Source organism: Leptidea sinapis, chromosome 14 (assembly GCF_905404315.1).
Source record: "Leptidea sinapis chromosome 14, ilLepSina1.1, whole genome shotgun sequence".
In the NCBI taxonomy this organism is placed as follows: domain Eukaryota; kingdom Metazoa; phylum Arthropoda; class Insecta; order Lepidoptera; family Pieridae; genus Leptidea; species Leptidea sinapis.
The window spans coordinates 5,695,978-5,713,508 of record NC_066278.1 but is presented as its reverse complement, the minus strand read 5'-3'; the positions used below and the strand labels follow the sequence as shown (position 1 = coordinate 5,713,508).

The 17,531-nt window shown below is 37.7% G+C and overlaps 1 protein-coding gene across 1 annotated transcript in view; it reads left to right on the top strand.

Moving 5' to 3' along the window:
* The window catches only part of LOC126967862 (uncharacterized), a 92,086-nt gene that overhangs the window by 56,057 nt on the left and 18,498 nt on the right, over window positions 1-17,531 (top strand). The window contains exons 43-56 of the mRNA XM_050812548.1: window positions 59-229; window positions 1,385-1,527; window positions 2,557-2,662; window positions 3,571-3,704; window positions 4,925-5,126; window positions 6,938-7,158; window positions 7,846-7,981; window positions 8,183-8,560; window positions 8,947-9,192; window positions 10,618-10,854; window positions 11,992-12,324; window positions 13,113-13,278; window positions 13,569-14,499; window positions 16,328-16,523. Coding sequence (XP_050668505.1) covers window positions 59-229; window positions 1,385-1,527; window positions 2,557-2,662; window positions 3,571-3,704; window positions 4,925-5,126; window positions 6,938-7,158; window positions 7,846-7,981; window positions 8,183-8,560; window positions 8,947-9,192; window positions 10,618-10,854; window positions 11,992-12,324; window positions 13,113-13,278; window positions 13,569-14,499; window positions 16,328-16,523 — 3,600 coding nt within the window. The remainder of the gene's footprint in view (window positions 1-58; window positions 230-1,384; window positions 1,528-2,556; window positions 2,663-3,570; window positions 3,705-4,924; window positions 5,127-6,937; window positions 7,159-7,845; window positions 7,982-8,182; window positions 8,561-8,946; window positions 9,193-10,617; window positions 10,855-11,991; window positions 12,325-13,112; window positions 13,279-13,568; window positions 14,500-16,327; window positions 16,524-17,531) is intronic.

The following is a 17,531-nucleotide window of genomic DNA, read 5'->3' as shown; positions in this document are numbered from 1 at the left end:
GAAAATGCATGGGTATTCCCAACTGAATTAAATGATTCATCTTCATATATTTCCACAGCTGTCTCTCACGCTGGTCCCCAAAGGACAAGGACAGCCGATAACAATCCGCGTAAAAAGCGAGCAATCGCCGACAGTATTCGGTGTGTCGGCGCACGTGGCAGGACCGGTCCAGTCGACCATCCACGCTCGACTTGAAACCGAGAAAAATTTCACCGACATATACTTTAAGGTAAACTAATATAATATGCTATAAAGAAGAATTCGACTGCTATGAAAAACTGTTAAAAAAGTATTTTTTAGGCATTACTGTTGATTCCATATTACAATTAAGGATTTTATTTATGCTTAACTTAACTTACTGAGTTTTGCAGCATATGTGTATTTTAGTATGCACTGTGACATAAATGTAATTTCCCCCTTTCTTTTGATGCCAAACAAACATGTTTCAGCAATAGAATACGTCATTGAAAAGGGCGTAGCAAATGGCAAGACATCTCATAGAAACATAGAGCTACTGTCTCTTTTTTTATGGGAGAACAGGAAAAACGAGCGTACGGGTAACCTGTTGTTAGATCAGCACTGCCGCTCACATTCCTTGCAACACCAGAGGAATCACAGGTATGCATGTCGTATCGTCCCGGAAACACCGCACAATGAAGCTCTTTCCACAGCTTCGTAGTACATGGAAGAAAGTTCCTTGAAAACTGTACTGTGGAGGAACGCCACGTATCCAAATGGTGGGGATGATATCCTAATTTGTGGCGTGTCGTGCGAAGGTGGCATTGGGCTGCAGTAATAAGGTAAACAGCTCTTCCTAACACTCCCCGTGATAAATGCGATAGAAGACACACAATGAAGCGATGTCTCTACGCACCTCCAAGTGATCCAGCCGTTCACAGAGCACTGGGTCCCCGACAATTCGAGCAGATCTATGGCCAGACCAGCGCTGTGTAGAGCGCTTGAATATGGGCCGGTTTGAAGTATTATAAAGCCACTTTGTCTTTGCCTTCCAAATGACCATGGAATTGGCAATCGCTCGATATTTCGAGGTCTAGTATTCCGATAGAAGGCGAGGCTTTAAGGGAGATGTTATCAAAGAGCAGTGATACGACAAATGGGGTGTTTTAGTGATAAACGAGCAAACTTGAATCTATTGAAGACTATTATTATTGATATACAAATAAGTTTTTATACTTTCCAAGTGACATTTGATAGATATAGACTTCATTGATCATCCAGTTGTTATTTGAATCACGTTATAGTTTCTTTTCCGAGGAAGAAATAGCTTGAAAACTGCACTATGAAGGAACGTCACACAGTCAGTCAGTGAGGATGATATTTGTGAAAAATGTTTGTTATATCTATTTATTCGTGTTTGATTAAGGTGGACATTCCCCAAGCGAAGGGTCGGGAGATATACATGAAGTCCCGCGTAGATGTGTACCCGGGACTGCGGAGAGTTGTCAGCTTACAAGCGGCCTCACCAATGCAGAAGCTCAGCTTTGTTAAGGCGGACACTGATTTCCTGTAAGTTTACATAACCTATATGCCAAGGACAAAATAGAATCGAAATTGGATAGGCAAAGCGTCACGGTGAATCAACTAACTAATTCAAACATCACCAACGCCATAAAATAAGGTGCATATTTCAGAAGGCGTCTCAAAACGAAAACCAATGTAATATAATATGTGAATATTGAAAAAAAAATATTTATTTAAAACATCACAAAATCCAAAGAACTTAAAATAGGTTAAATAATACTATTTTGTGGAACTTACTTCTGATAACGGATTTACAATATTTATAATAAGACGTGGTATTTGGGCGTGTGTGGTTTGGTGAGAGTGCGTGTGTGTGTTGTCTATGTGTGTGTGTTTGTGAATTACTCTTAATTTAACCTTCCTTTAGAATTTTATTAAAACTCCTTATAAGGCAGCCTTTACTGGTATTAAAATGTTCAGTACTGTTGAATTGTTTATTATAGTTGCATTTAGTGCGACAGATTACTGAATTTTTATAATAATTGGTGTCATTAAATCAGTAGAAATTAGCAGCAAGTCTAGTTTATTACTGACTCTTCCGTTGCTCTAGTCGCCAGGAATTAGTATTTATGAATTGTAAAAGTGATTATGTTAAATTTTTATTTCTATTTCTTATAGTTAAACAAAATATTATTAAGTGAAAACTTATACAAATTATTTAAGTTTTCTTTAGTGTTAATTCCGCCAATATTTGTCTTTAAAGACAAATATTGGCGGAATTAACACTAAAGAAAACTTAAATAATTCTTGTCTTTAAAGACAAATATTGGCGGAATTAACACTAAAGAAAACTTAAATAATTTGTATAATTATGGATTTCCGCAAAGTAACGCCTTATTCAATAAAGTGAAAACTTGTTTATTGCACTCTAAGAGCTTTATATTGAGGGTATTGCTTGAAAGTCTCCTCAAGTCGAATAAGAACTCGATTCCTGAGCAAAATTTACCGCAGTAATTCTTACACAATTCTTAATTAAATGTGCGATGTACTTAAATGGTTTTTTATTTCGTTAAGGTTCGGTCCAAAGAGTGGCTACTTGGTCGGCAAATATGAATTACCAGATATGAAGGGAGACGGTGATCTTAAATGGAGTTTCCTGCTCGGTGACTTATATATACGGGTAAGAATGGTGCTTGACACAGCTATTCGGTAACCTAACGAATGCAACAAAAACAAACATATAAAACATTTGGTTTTGCAATCTGGAATACGCTTCCCAAATTTGAATCCCTCGTTACAATATTTACATTTCATGACTGGTGAATATACAGGAATAAATGGAAGATTTTTAAAATTCAATTCGATTCATGAATGATTTGATTGTTTTTGCAAGCACCTACATTTATTGCTCTTGAAACTAAGAAGAGAAGCTGCTGATACTTCCTACTAAGTTACAATTCTCATTGGCATTGGTGATAATCTTAAATTGGCTCAATTAAATTTTTAGTACCTAATCAACGGCAACCACGGCGCCTTACTGCAACCCTTTTCGTTCCAAAAGAGAAAACATTTTTTTATGGGACTAACGAGCGTACGGTTTTGATCGCAAGAGCGTTTCCAGTGTATTAGAATAGTTATTGTTTTGACTCCCAGTTTCTTCAAAGCAACTTTGAATATGCTTTTTAATTTTTCACAACACCACTTAATAAGTTTGGTCTCTATCTCATTTTTATGACAATTAGGTACGAGACGAGCAACGAGCAGGACGTTCAGCTGATGGTTATTGATACGCCCAGCCCATTACACAGTGCCACTCGGGATTCTTGAAAAACCCAAAAATTGTGCGCGGCACTACATTATTTTATTTCGGTCTGAAGTGGGCCATATCTAGTGAAATTACTGGGCAAATGAGACTTATGTCTCAAGGTGAATGTCATGCTGTTCCAAATTTTTGGGATTTGCAAGAATCCTGAGCGGGACTGCACTGTAATGGACAGGGCGTATCAATTTCCATCAGCAGAACGTCGTGCTCGTATCATCCCTAAATGTCATAAAAAATATAATGACTGACTTTTAAATATTTTTCAGGCAATGGGGCATCAGCTGGTCAAACAAATCCAGAGGAGCGTCGACTTGGACATATACTTTGGTAACAACACCGCGCCAGATGGTCTACCCAAGACCAATGCTGGGTTCAGGATGGACTTAGATCGAGTTTGGCAGTAAGTTTTGTTTTATTTTTTATGGAATCGAAGGACTAAGGAAGGTTACCTGATGAAAATTGATCATCATCACGCATACTCTTGCAACAAGAAATCACAGGATTGGTGGTCATTTAGGGAGGTGCCGCTCATAGTTGTGGAAACAGCGCGCATGGAATTTCTTTCCATAGTTTGGCAGAAGAGCCAGTGGGAGGCACCTTTGCACATGATGCCGGCTAGATTATGGGTACCACAACGGCGCCGTTTTCTGCCGTGAAGCAGTAATATGTAAACATTACTGTGTTTCGCTCTGAAGGGCGCCGAGCAAATGAAATTACTCAGCAAATGAGACTTAACATCTTATGTCTTAATGTGACGAGCGCAATTGTAGTGCCGCTCAGGATTTTTGGGTTTTTCAAGAATTTTGAGCGGCACTGCATTGTAATGGGCAGAGCGTATCAATTACCATAAGCTGAACCTGCTTCGTCTCGTCCCTTATTGTCATAAAAAAAGAACGTGTAAGAAAGTGTAAATGATGTTATTTAAGAGTGAAGCTTGTCTTACGAAGGTGGAATGGGCTAGTAGTAGTCAAACAGCTCTTTGGGAGTGTCCCCGTGCTAAAAGTGGTGAGTTTGATATATTTATACCAAATAATGTGGCAAAATGTGAAGTGAACTATTACTAGTCTTCCATTTTGTAGTGAATCCAACGAAGGTATTCGGTACATGGCGTTAAGTATAAAACGTACGACGACTCAATAACGTTATGAATAAAAGTAAGAAAAGGAGAAAATAATGAGCGAAAGTGAGAGTGTCTGTGTAGCGAGGTGAGTGAAAGGCAAGAGACATCTTTATCTATAGACGTACAATATACTAAGCGTTTATACAAAGAAATCTTGCGAGAGAGAACAATATACAATAATAAAAACTAATCTTTTGTTACTGTAACTGATTTTGATTGTCAAGGCGGAAACAGACAGCCACGCTTGAAACTAGCTTCTTAGTATTTTGAATATTAAACCTCCAACTAACACATACATTGACAAATCATCGTTTTATTAAATCATCATCGGGCTGTCAGATCGTCTATACGATAATATTTTTGTAAGTCTATGCCTTTATCCAACTTACGTTCACCATCGAAGTTTGAAACTGGGCCTTATGTTTAGCAAAAGCAATCTAGGCTTTGAGTATAGTTTATACTTATCCAGCAGAAAGAAGATAATACAATATTTTTTTCAGGATCGGCGCAAACTGTTCCTTTGGTTTGATAATGGACAAGCGATTGAGTTTAGAGATCAATGCAATCCTTCCAAAGCCGAACGTAGACGTGCACACGCTTTGCATTGACGGGTCGCTCGGCAACGCGAAGAAACCAGATCATAATATACGAGCGATGTATACCACTGATGTCACTAAGATCGTAGCCGGACTACAAGGAAAGGTATTTAAAAGCTTTATTAAAACAAATTTAATCACTTTACAAATTACATCTTTTTCTAGTACTATACATAATGATATATGGATGAAAGTTTATCGATAATTCATATAGCCAATAGCCAATAAGCCATAAATACGCATATTAAAAGTTATAAATCTGTGGCATAGCAAAATCAATGTAATGCAAACTTTTATGATAAATAGATTATCCAGACGTGTTCCAACGCTGATTTGAATACTTTGTAGTACTTCGACGTCTTGGTTACACTCTGTCACCAATGTACTTCACACTATACTAGAGGCCGATTTCTATTCTCTTCTATTCGTCCTATTGTGGCTTCTGTGGGAGAAGAAGATACCACAATTTAGCCAATCTCACGTTAAAATAGACCAACAAGCTTAGATATTTTTTTTTATTATTTTGATGGTAGCTATCAGTGCTAATGATTGAAATATGTTTTAATTTCTTATTTTATACCTGAAACAAATATACTAGACTATAAAGGACATACATAAATATAATTACTGAAATATATTATGTACACAGTGATATTTACAATTTAATCTTATTCTTTTTAATATATTTACAAAAGGAGTGAAACTTAGGGAGAGGAGACATATGAAAAGAAGGTTGGTTTAAAAGGGCAATTAAAGAACAAATGACTCACATTTTCTTCATTTCGACCACATTCACAAAGGGAATTAGGTGTAAAGGTGTCTAATTCTTAGTTTTGCTGATATAAACTGTAGTACAAGCATGGTTATCATGTTGTCTGACAACCGTAACACTGGTATTGAAATTGTAAAAAAATCTCCATTATATTTTATGTCCACTATGTACATTATTATATATTATATTATAAGTTGACGTCCAAAGTTAGAATTTGAATTTGGCTCATTTTCTTGGCCAATGTTCTGGGAAGTTTTAAAAAATAGTTAGAAGCCAAAGGCTCCCTATTTTTTTTTTTTTTTTTGATACCTTGAACATTTTCATGAATTTAGCTGGAGCAGTTATCTTGAACTTACGACTCAATTTGAAACTAGTTCCGCATTGTCTAAACTATTCATGGTTTTTTATGTGGTTATTGCAACTGAGGTTAATAATTATCAACAATAAAATTAACTAAAAGTGTTAAAAAAAATTAGAAAAAAGTCCTAAACCGCAATTAGGTGAAAAAAGCGGATAAAAGGGGAAAAAATGTATTATCTCCTAAACTACGTAAAATCGTAGAACATACATAGGATACTCATCACCATGAGGATATCAAATTTTAGCTTTGGACGTCAACTTCTCGGCCACCCTGTATATTAAACTTGAGTATGCAATAAATATATTGAGTATAAACATTATAAACATCATAGTAGTGTTACATATTATATTTTATTAGTTTACTATTAGTGTAGTAATATTATGTAAGTATTTTAAGCTATAAATGTATTTGTATGTCGTGGTCGCTGTCCGTGCTGCGAAACACGGTGCCCACTGAAAATCAGTGTCAAGCCTCAGACGGCTCGACGTATACTGAGTGGGCCTCCGATTGGCAGCACTAAAATGATTGCAATGCTCTTTAATGTTATTGTTTTCATATTCCTTTTTAAATTCCACTAGGTCTGTATTAATTATTCTTTATTATTGTTACACATTATGTTGAAATTACTTATTTTGTTAAAGGTTCCTTTGTTTAATGATATAAATTTCGACCTAAAATGTCCTGCAGTGTAATTATGTTGCTAATAAAGTTTATTATTATTATTATTATTGAATTGCTTGCTTGTATGGAACAATGGCTAATATTTTTTATTATGTTATTTCAGGTGCTCCAATTACCAGAGAGTTTCGATGCAAATGCCACAGTCACGTGGACCGCAAATTCGGTCTATAAGAACGTCAACAACGTGGTTTCATACAAATGGGACGTGAACGGTTCTAAGATCGTAGATTATACGTTGTACACGCCCATGTACCACGCGGAACCCAGCTTCACACTCGTTGGCTCCTACCAGAAAGATATGTTGAGGAAATATCATGTTGTTAAGTGAGTTCTGTTATTTTTATGACTATCTTATGTCTATAGACTTAAGACTAATGTGGGATGTTTTGCTCAAGATGCTGAAGATATTTTCTTGCCAAGATCTACGCAAGCACTATTTGGGTTTTACTTTGAAGTGTGCCGCAATATCAACATATTTTATACTGCTACCATAGACTTCGAATATACTAGCGTATATATATAGCGTATGACAGCCCAATATTTTTTTGATTTGACAGTATGTGAATTAGGTAGTGGTTTAATGTGTGCTATCATAATACCTCTAACAGGCAACGCACTGCGTTCTCTGTCAATGTCTTCTAGTGTGTGTATTACCTTTATACACATATGCACATACTTATCTCTCCAACTACTATATAAACTATGGACGTTAAGCTGATGGTAATTGGTAAACATAAGATGTCTCATTCGCCCTGTAATTTTACTAGCTACGGCGCCCTTCAGACCGAAACACAATAATGTTTACACATTACTGCTTCACGGCAGAAATAGGTGCCGTTCCGGTACTCATAATCTAGCCGGCATCCTTTGCAAAGGCCTCCCACTGGTAAATTGTGTGTGTGTGTGTGTGTGAGATATTAGATGAATGGAATCGAAATGGTCTGAAACTCCCAAAACCCGAGTGTGTAATGGCGTTTTAAATAAATGTGTGCATAATTTTGATTTCCACAGAGGCCGCATGCATCGCCCGGGCAGCTGTCAGGTAGGCGAGGTAGACGTGCGTTACGGCGGCGTTACACACACAGATGGCCATTTCAACATGACCACACCCTTCCAGACACTGCCGTGGCTCAAGTCCATATTTGATGTGAGTGGCTGAAAACATACAGCGGAATTGATCCTTTTCTGCTGTTAGATAATCAAAATTATTTTTATGGGAGCTATCCTCACAACGAGCTGCTAATGTTCCTTATTATACTACACGGCTAACTGCCATTTCGGTCGCCATAAAAAATCAAAGACTTCAATAGCTGAATCTATATAAGTATTATTTTTTAAATTATTACAGGTTAACAATCTAGAAGAAACATCAGACAATAAAATAGAAGTATTTTGGCCTAACAAATCCGCCTCAGTCAATACGACGCATGCCTATCAAAAACAAGAGCCAGGTTTCACACAAACGGGAACAATTTCGCTTTCAATTCCATTGAGCAGTCAACACTTAGTGAACACGCAGTACTTCTACGTAGAAGGCGACAAATGGAGCAATGGAAACGGAACAATAGATTTTGATTCGGAACGGTTTGTTAAGGCGGCCTTCAATCAAATTCTGAGTAAGAGTGAAAGGAATTTAGACCTTGCAACGACAGACATAGAGGTGGAAAATGAACATACGCCTGTTGGAATAAAGTATATACATGAATACGACAATACGGGTAATACGGTAAGTGTTTTTATATCGAGGTCTAACCTACTTTATTAATTTTTTCGCTCATAAACCAAATTTCTTGTAGTCTTGAGTATGTTGAAAAATGATTTTAATATTCTTATTACCGAATATTTCTCTGTACCTACCATACCTAACCTGGATTTAGTATTCTGTGGCACCGAAAAACTGTGCTGTATAAATTACAGATAAAAGTAAAGTAGAAACAATTACAAATAGTTGTTATTAGGTTTTACTTACTTTAATTAAAAACGTACCTATTTAAAATATTCTTGTCAAATATGGCTTAATGTACCCTGTAGAAATAGATGTGTTGGTAGCAAATATAGTTACTTCTACTCACTTACTTTACTTATACATAACTTTCGCTTTTTGTGTTACAGTATGTAAAACAAGCCACAGTCTTCCACCTGCAAAACGCCACCAGATTCAACCTGACCGGGAAACTTGACGTGGAGACAACTGAACGCGGGAAAGATATGACTTTTACGGCCATTCAGGGAAATCGGACCTGGGCCTTTGAGAACAAGTACGAGGCTGTCGATAAGGAGCTGAAGCAAGGCAGCCGAGTCACGTGGGCTGAGGATATCTGGATCAGATACCAGTTACACGTCACTAACATGAGTGTGGTAAGAGAAGTCTTTACCAGGTCGAGGATCCTTTGCACAGGATGGCAGCTAGATTATGGGTACCGTGAAGCAGTAATGTGTAAGCATTATTGTGTTTTCCGAAGGGGGCCGTAGCTAGTAAATCAGTACTTAACATCTTATGTCTCAAGCTGATAAGCGCAATTGTAGTGCCGCTCACAATTTTATGGGTTTTTCAATAATCCTTAGAAGCACTGTAGTGTAATGGGCAGGGCGTATCAATTACCATCAGCTGAACGTCTTGCTCTACTCGTCCCTTATTTTCATAAATTAAAAAACAGCATATTTACTGCGTTTTTCAGCAGACATTAGTGTGTTGAAAGTACTGTCCCAAACCAGCACTTTTATTATTATAATGCGTATCAATTACCATCAGCTGATCGTCCTGCCCGTCTCGTCGCTTACTGTTATAAAAAAGTCTAATAAGTCAAGCTAAGTTTTGTCCTTAAAATAGGTAGGAGACTGCTGGATATTTTCAGCCACCTGTATGTGGTCTTAAAACGCTGAGGTGCTGGAATCATTGGAGATCGAACATATATGAACGGCTTGATTGCTTGGCGTCCTGTAGTGATTCATTTATTGCGTGTCTTCGCCGCATTTAGTACTAGATGTATTTGAAAGAGCTGTTTGACCTGACTGCTGCTGCCGAATTCCATCATCACTCGCCACACATCTAGATGATGATGTCTAAATGTGTGGCGTTCGTCCACAGTTTGGTTTTGAACTTCCTTGCACGGTATTTCCTAGTTTTGGTCCACGTTCTGAACAGTCTATTAAGCAAACTAAGTTAATCAGTCGTTCAATTGAATAGCTTTCCTTCCAATGCTTTCCAAGTGAAAGTCCTTACTTAACTGCCGGCTTAATATAAAACAATATATTCTTTTTTATTCACTGATTTATATAAAATATTTTAAATACAAAAACCACACCTAACCAAACATTACAAATTCATCAATATTCACTTTAACGAAATGGCTAAACGGCCTTCAACCATCTACTTAAAAAATTTGTAAAACTAGCGGTTTTTTAGCCATCCTTTACGCGTGCTAATAGACTGGTTGATTTACAGCCGTTCCCAATATACTATCTACAGATAAAGATAAATTCCTAAATTATTATTATCGGATGATATACGACTCGTATAAGGCATTGACTATTTGACGTTTGAGTATGTTTGTTGCATCACTTTACATGTATTGTAATGAAATGATTTGTAAAACGAAGAAAATGTCAATCTTAAATTAAAAGAGTGGTAATGAGTTACCTGCTACTTCTTCTCATTAGCTCAAGATTAGATTCAATAAGAAAAAATATTTTTTTTGATATTCATAAGTGTCATTCATGTAGGTCATACATGAATAAAGTGATTTTCATTTGATTTGATTTTTATTTATTTTTTATGAACAGGATGACACAGAATCGCAAAAAATAATAATGGACGTAGAGTACCCAATGCGTACGTTCCAAATATCTGCGATATATCGGCTGCAAGACACGTTGCTAGACGGCAAGGCTGATCTGCTGTGGAATGTGCGCGCGGAAAATAAAACGGCAGAGATCACGGGACGATGGGAGAACCCCGCTGTGATTGAAGGAAATATGCACGATGTATTCTTAGCTCTGTCACATCCTTCGTTCAAGAAGGTAAGAATAATTATTTATTTTAATTCTATTTAATTATTATTACAATTATTATATATTCATCGCCTATTTCTACCGTGAAGTAGTAATGTGTAAACATTACTGTGTTTCGGCCAGAAGGGCGCCGTAGCTAGTGAAATTACTGGGCAAGTGATGCGACTTAACATCTTATGTCTCAAGGTGACGAGCGCAATTGTAGTGCCGTTCAGAATTTTGGAGTTACCTACCTACATATCAATTACCATCACGCTAAACATCCTGCTCGTCTCGTCCCTTAATATCATAAAAAAAAAATCTTTGATTATCCTGACATTTCGTTATAGTAATTGTTAATTTTTGAATTCAGTTTAAATTATATACTTTTAAATCCTTTAAAATGTGTTTTTGTTAAAGGCAAGGCAATTTTAGCTCCATGTTTTAAATGACGTGTTAATGATGAATTAAATTAAATTCTTCGAGATTTTTTAATGCTTAGGTACTACTTTGCCTGTTCTGAACTACTGATGTCTTCGGCTAACAGAGGGCTATGATTTTGAGTAATAGAAAGCTCTGGAGACTAAACGAAAAATTATTTTGAGTTAAACAAGTGTTCGACTTAACAGAATATACTGTATTCAAATTATTTACGCCTCACACCTGAGAACGGATGCAAGAAACATTTTAGTTAATTATCTTTACAAATTTTGTATATTGTTTTATTAAACGTAATAAAAAAATATTATTTATCGCTCTTGACACACTGTCAGCTGACGCATATACTCGTTTTTCCTCCTCTTCCATAATCGTAACTAAATGGATTACGTTTAAATGTTAGAACAATTAGAAATAATAAAACAAAAAAATAACATGTTTACATTGTTGAATGAACAAACAAATTTGGTTTCTTCGCCATTGTTACGTATCTCTTTCGGGTGTAATACGTGACAACAGCAGTCAACTCAGTCTCGTGCCAGAGTTTGGCGAGTCAAAATCTCCTGAGGCTGCCTCGTGTAGAGGCCATACACGTGTCGAATTGTTTGTAGGGGAATATTGGTAGAGTTAACACTCAAGAAAACTCAAATCATTTGAATAATTATGGATTTCCGCAAAATAACGCCTAATTCAATATTTTCTTTTAATAAAGGTGTGGTTAAATTTCAGGATGTAACATTAAAGGGAAAATATTTAAGTACACCGGCTGTAATGTCCAATGTTACACTGGAGTTACAGTATTCCGACTACGAAAATGAATATCTCAAACTGAATTCGATTCTAACCGACAATTCTGATGGACCAACGAGAGACTACAAATTCGCTTTGAAATGTACGCATCCTTCCACGAACTTAGATTTGGATATGAAGTCCGATATAAACATACACAGTCGGTGGTACCATCTTAGCAACTACTACAGGTTCCAGAAGACGCTGTTTTATGAGAAGCTGAGGAGTAATAAGCTGCTGGTCGATTTGAACTCGAATGCTATAAATTGGGAGGTATGTATTAATGAACCTAGATGTCAGGTTAGAGCCATGGGAGCTTATTAGCTTTATTTTTATTAACAAGTGGGAGCTCGCGACTTTGTCGTATTATTCCAATTAACTTTTTGAAGTGAACACTTCCTTAGACGCGCTGAGCGCTTTATTTTGTGGCTATTGATTAAGTGTGAGCTGTCATGCTCGGCTTAAGTCGTAGTAAGAGCAAAGTTTACCAGAGTAATATATTCACAATTATATTTATATATTATATTGTAAATGTTAATAATTCATGAGTATAGAATAAAACAACTGTGTCTTGGTCAGGTTTACCTTCTTTCGTGTTGTATCAAGCACCAATTCTATTACAATATGTATCTATAGATCACTAAATAAACTTGCATCACCTGCCAATTTTTCAACTACATTATATGCATAATGTGTTATTTAGCTGTGATTCTGCCACCTGTATAGGTTTTGAGGAGTATTCCTCAAACCGGTCCATAACGTGGCAGTGGGCAGGGTTCATAGTTCGACGGACAGATGGCCGTTGGGACAGTTAAGTCCTCGAATAGCGACCAGGTACGGGAAGATGCAGTGTAGGCCTCTACAAGATGGACTGACGATCTGGTCAAGATCGCCGGAATACGTTGGATGAGGGTAGCGCAGAACCAATCGTCGTGAAAATCTTTAGGGGAGGCCTTTGTCCAGCAGTGGACATCTTTCGGCTGATGATGATGATGATAAAGCCTATGTTTAATTTGGGCCCTTGAACATCGGATTGTATAAAATTATTGCAATATTTTCAGCGAGCAAACGAGACATATTACTACATAGTGAACGGTACCTGGTCGTTGTACTACCCTCAGTACCAACTCCGCGGAACTGTGCAGAAACCAAACGCAAACGACACTATTTTCGCGCAGCTTTCGATGGTCGATAAGGCGATGGTCGCTCACTACAACAGTACAGATGGTAAGTGTTATTTACGCTTCATATTAACTTCGCTTTGGTTAAAAGTAAAGCAACGTAAAAATATCAATGTATACCTATAATATGTGCGACGGGATCGATGGCTGGCCCATACGTCATCTGGTGAACAAGTGTTGCTTGTGGTACCAGTTCGACATGTTATAGGTTCTTACGATTTTTTCGACAACTTTCTATTAGCTCTTCTCAAAATTTATGAAATTCCATATACGAATGCGTCTCAGGTCGACAAAATCGTCGACGAGGCGAAAATATAACACTATTATTATTTTCAGATATTTCGTACCACATGATCGGCGAAATCGTCGATACCCGGTCTGCGAAACTCAACGCTTGGCGCAACTATGACGATGTCACAACCGTAGACTTAGCTTCCTACATCCGTTTGAACCACTCGCGACTTCTAACCAGCTCGTTCGTCTGGCGACCAGAAATCTTCGCCGAAGTCAAGTCCCAGGCTGTTTATTCCCTCAAACTGCTGTACGCCCAAGTGAATGAGACATTGGTCGTTCTCAAAGAAGCGCCAATGGAGGCACATTTAGCGCTGCGCAATATTTGGAGCGATGCAAAACCGCGTGTACGCGATTTGCTTGATGATCTCAACGATTTGCACGTAATTAAAGATGATCTTGATGAGTTTGAAAGATTCCTTAATGAATCTTACAACAATAACGACTTCTATGTAAAAGACATTGTTGAATTTACGTATTTTGTACTAGATGAGATGGCTATTAGGAATCATTTGGAGAATTTGCCCGGATTTGTAAACGATATGTGGGGAATAATGGGAAACACGAGCCAGTCGATCAAAGAAAGTCTCACGTACGTCGTTGATTCTATCAAAAAGGCTTACACGAACTTCTTGGAGGCGGTCAATAAGATTCTCGAAGCCGACCTAATGGAGCTGGTCTCTGACAAACTGGAGGCAATGATACTCCAGTACGATACCTTCGTCAGGGATCTTCACATGCGGTTTTTGGAGTTCTGGGAGGACACCTGGGTGAATGCCACGACAAGGTTGTCCAAATATTGGCATGAACTGCTGAAGTCCATTGAGCCATTGTTTTTCAAAATGCTGCACTACACGGAAGCATTTGTGATTGCTATTTGGAAGGGCGTAATGGACTTCTTCCACGAGAGGACACATGAGCTAACGGACACGCCGTACTTCAACTATGTGTCTACTTTTGGACATGAAATGGACAGGTGAGAAAAAGTCTTTTACAAAACTTTTAAATCTTAGATATTTAGGGCTCGCGTACGTAGATTCCGAAAATTTTATGTTGTAAAGCGATGACAAGTTTTTTTTTTTCATAAGTATGGTCTCCGTAAAAAGAAATATTCCGTTTATTTAGTTCGCCGTGTCGCAGGTGAAAACTTTGCTAATTTTATGGGTTTTCTTGTGATTTGTACCTTTCCTAATCGTTGTCTGTTTTTTCGACACTTAATTCCATTTCCTATTGAAACACGTTTAAGAACCAAGTTGAAATTAACATCAAATACGTTCGTCTAAATCAAATTACAAATATTTTAACACGTTAAATCAAACCCTTAAGGGTTTTCCCCATCGACCTTGTCTGCGTAGAATTATGGGCGAACTTTGTCAGATACCTCATAAGGAACACAGATTATAATTTACGATATTATATTGTTATTATTATGTATGATATATTATATGAGCTGACTGTTGTGATCGTACGAGTGAGCATTCAGTACCCGCTCGTATGCCCACCCCAGCTGGTTGACTGAAGTGTTTGCATTTTGTTTTATATGGACACACTTTTACATAAATAATCTTGCCCCGAACTAGGCATAGCCTGTATGTGGTATGGGTACAAGACATCGATATATTTCGTACAATATACTTACTTAAACAAACATAAATACAAATAAACATCAATGACTCGGAAACAATCATCAATATTCATCATATAAATGTTTGCACCTACCGGGATTCGAACCCGGGACCTCTAGCTCAATGGGCAGGGCCACTAACCACGGGGCAATAGGGGTCGTCATTGTAAATATGTAGGTATTTATGTATCGTCTGGTATTTAATATCGGTATTTCCCAATGCAGTACAATCATAAAAGTTGGCAAGTAACTCATCACACAACTTTAAAAAAGGAAATAAAATAGTCATATATACAACTAGTTATATTAAAGTGATATTAAATCTAAACAATTGTTTAGATTTGAATGAGCGTACGGATCCCGACAGATCGCGGGTTCGAGTCCCGCATCGTTCATAAATTTTGATGACATATTTGTGTAGTTATATATATTTATGTACGAGCCCGGGGCCGGCACCCTGACTATGCCCGTTTAGATTTTTGATTTATGCTTACATAAGTACCTACATCGTATATTAATTCTTTTTTCAACACATTTGCTCGTAAAGTGACCTTATTACATCGTTCTTAGGGCCATAAACTGAACTATAACACACACGTGCATAATAGTTTCGTGACCTTTTCAGGGGGTTATCAGTCCCCCCCCCCCCGCAAACGTCCTCAGACACAGTTACAATTACACGCATTTTAATCCGTTAAAAAGTGTTTTATATAAACACTAGTGGACCCGACAGACGTTGTCCTGTACACACGTCTTAAATTTGAAAAATCTGTCCAGCCGTTAGGAGGAGTTCACTAACATACACATGAGTAGGAGAATTATATAACATGGACGGAATTGAGAATCTAAACCAATCTTAAATTCACTGAAACAAACAAAAAAATCATCAAAATCGGTCCAGCCGTTTAGGATGTAGTTTAATTGTGAATCTAAACCATTCTCGAATCCACCTGAAGACACACACCAATCTCAAATTCACTGGAACACACAAAAATATCATCAAAATCGGTCCAGCCGTTTAGGAGGTACTTCAATTGTGAATCTAAACCATCCTCGAATCCACCTGAAGACACACAGAAAGTTTCATCAAAATCGGTCCAGCCGTCTAAGAGGAGTTCAGTGACATACACACGCACACAAGAAATATATATATTAAGATGAAACATTTTACACATTTCAGAATATACAAAGACTTAATGAACGACGACATTATAACAAACATAAAGAAGTACACGCGAAAGTTCTGGAACGTGCTCTGGAGCAAGATAGAGAAGTACGTACCGTTCACGGAGGAAGTGAGACAGCTATACCGCGAGTTCAAGAACGCGTGGGAGAACTTCCTGAAGATACCGCAGGTCGTCTACGTCAGGGAGAAGGTAGATACTACTATTTTTGATCAACGTAATTTTTGACTAAGAGAATTTATCGCAAATTCTAAGAGATATGCCTCAGACATGAGACGGACGAGCGCAGAAAGCTTTACAGGTGCAATTTGGTTTTGATGAAATTATGACTATATCAGCCGGAAGACGTCCACTGCTGGACAAAGGCATTCCGCAAAGATTTCCTCGACGATTGGTCCTGCCCTGTCCTCATCCAACGTATTCCGGCGATCTTGACCAGATCGTCGGTCCATCTTGTGGGTGGCCTATCAACACTCCGTCTTCCGGTACGTGGTCGCTATTTGAAGACTTTACTGCCACTTGAGTTTAGAAATCATTTGGGCTATGTAAGTGACTTTGGTTCTCCTACGGATCTCTTCATTTCTGATTCAATCTCGCAAGGAAACTCCGAGCATAACCCTCTCCTTTGCCTTCTGAGCGACCATGAGCTTTCTCATCAGGCCCATAGTTAGCGAACACGTCTGCGTACCGTAAGTCATCACTGGCAACACACACTGGTTGAAAACCATCGTCTTCAGACACATACATAATATGTTAACTAATTTAAATTTTATTTCTTTAGTGTATCAATCTGATTTATAACAGTGGGCAATGAGTTAAAAATTTAAGTTTCTCGTTTCTCTTTAAGTCCTCCTTTTGCCATAAAACGAAAAAAATAATAGAAATGTATTTATTTACCATAGCGAGTGACAATAAGATCACAACGCCATGAAGCTATATCAGTTCGTAAAGGGCTATGATAGTAAGAGAAGTCCTAGAAAGACACCAGTTTTTTCACCGATGGGAAGCTCCGTGGCACAGGATGCCGGCTAGATTATGGGTACCACGACGGCAACTATTTCTACTGTGAAGCAGTAATGTGTAAGCATTTCTGTGTTTTGGTCTGAAGGGCGCCGTAGCTAAGGAAATTACTGGGCAAATGACACTTAACATCTTATGTCTCAAGGTGACGAGCGCAGTTGTAGTGCCGCTCAATATTTT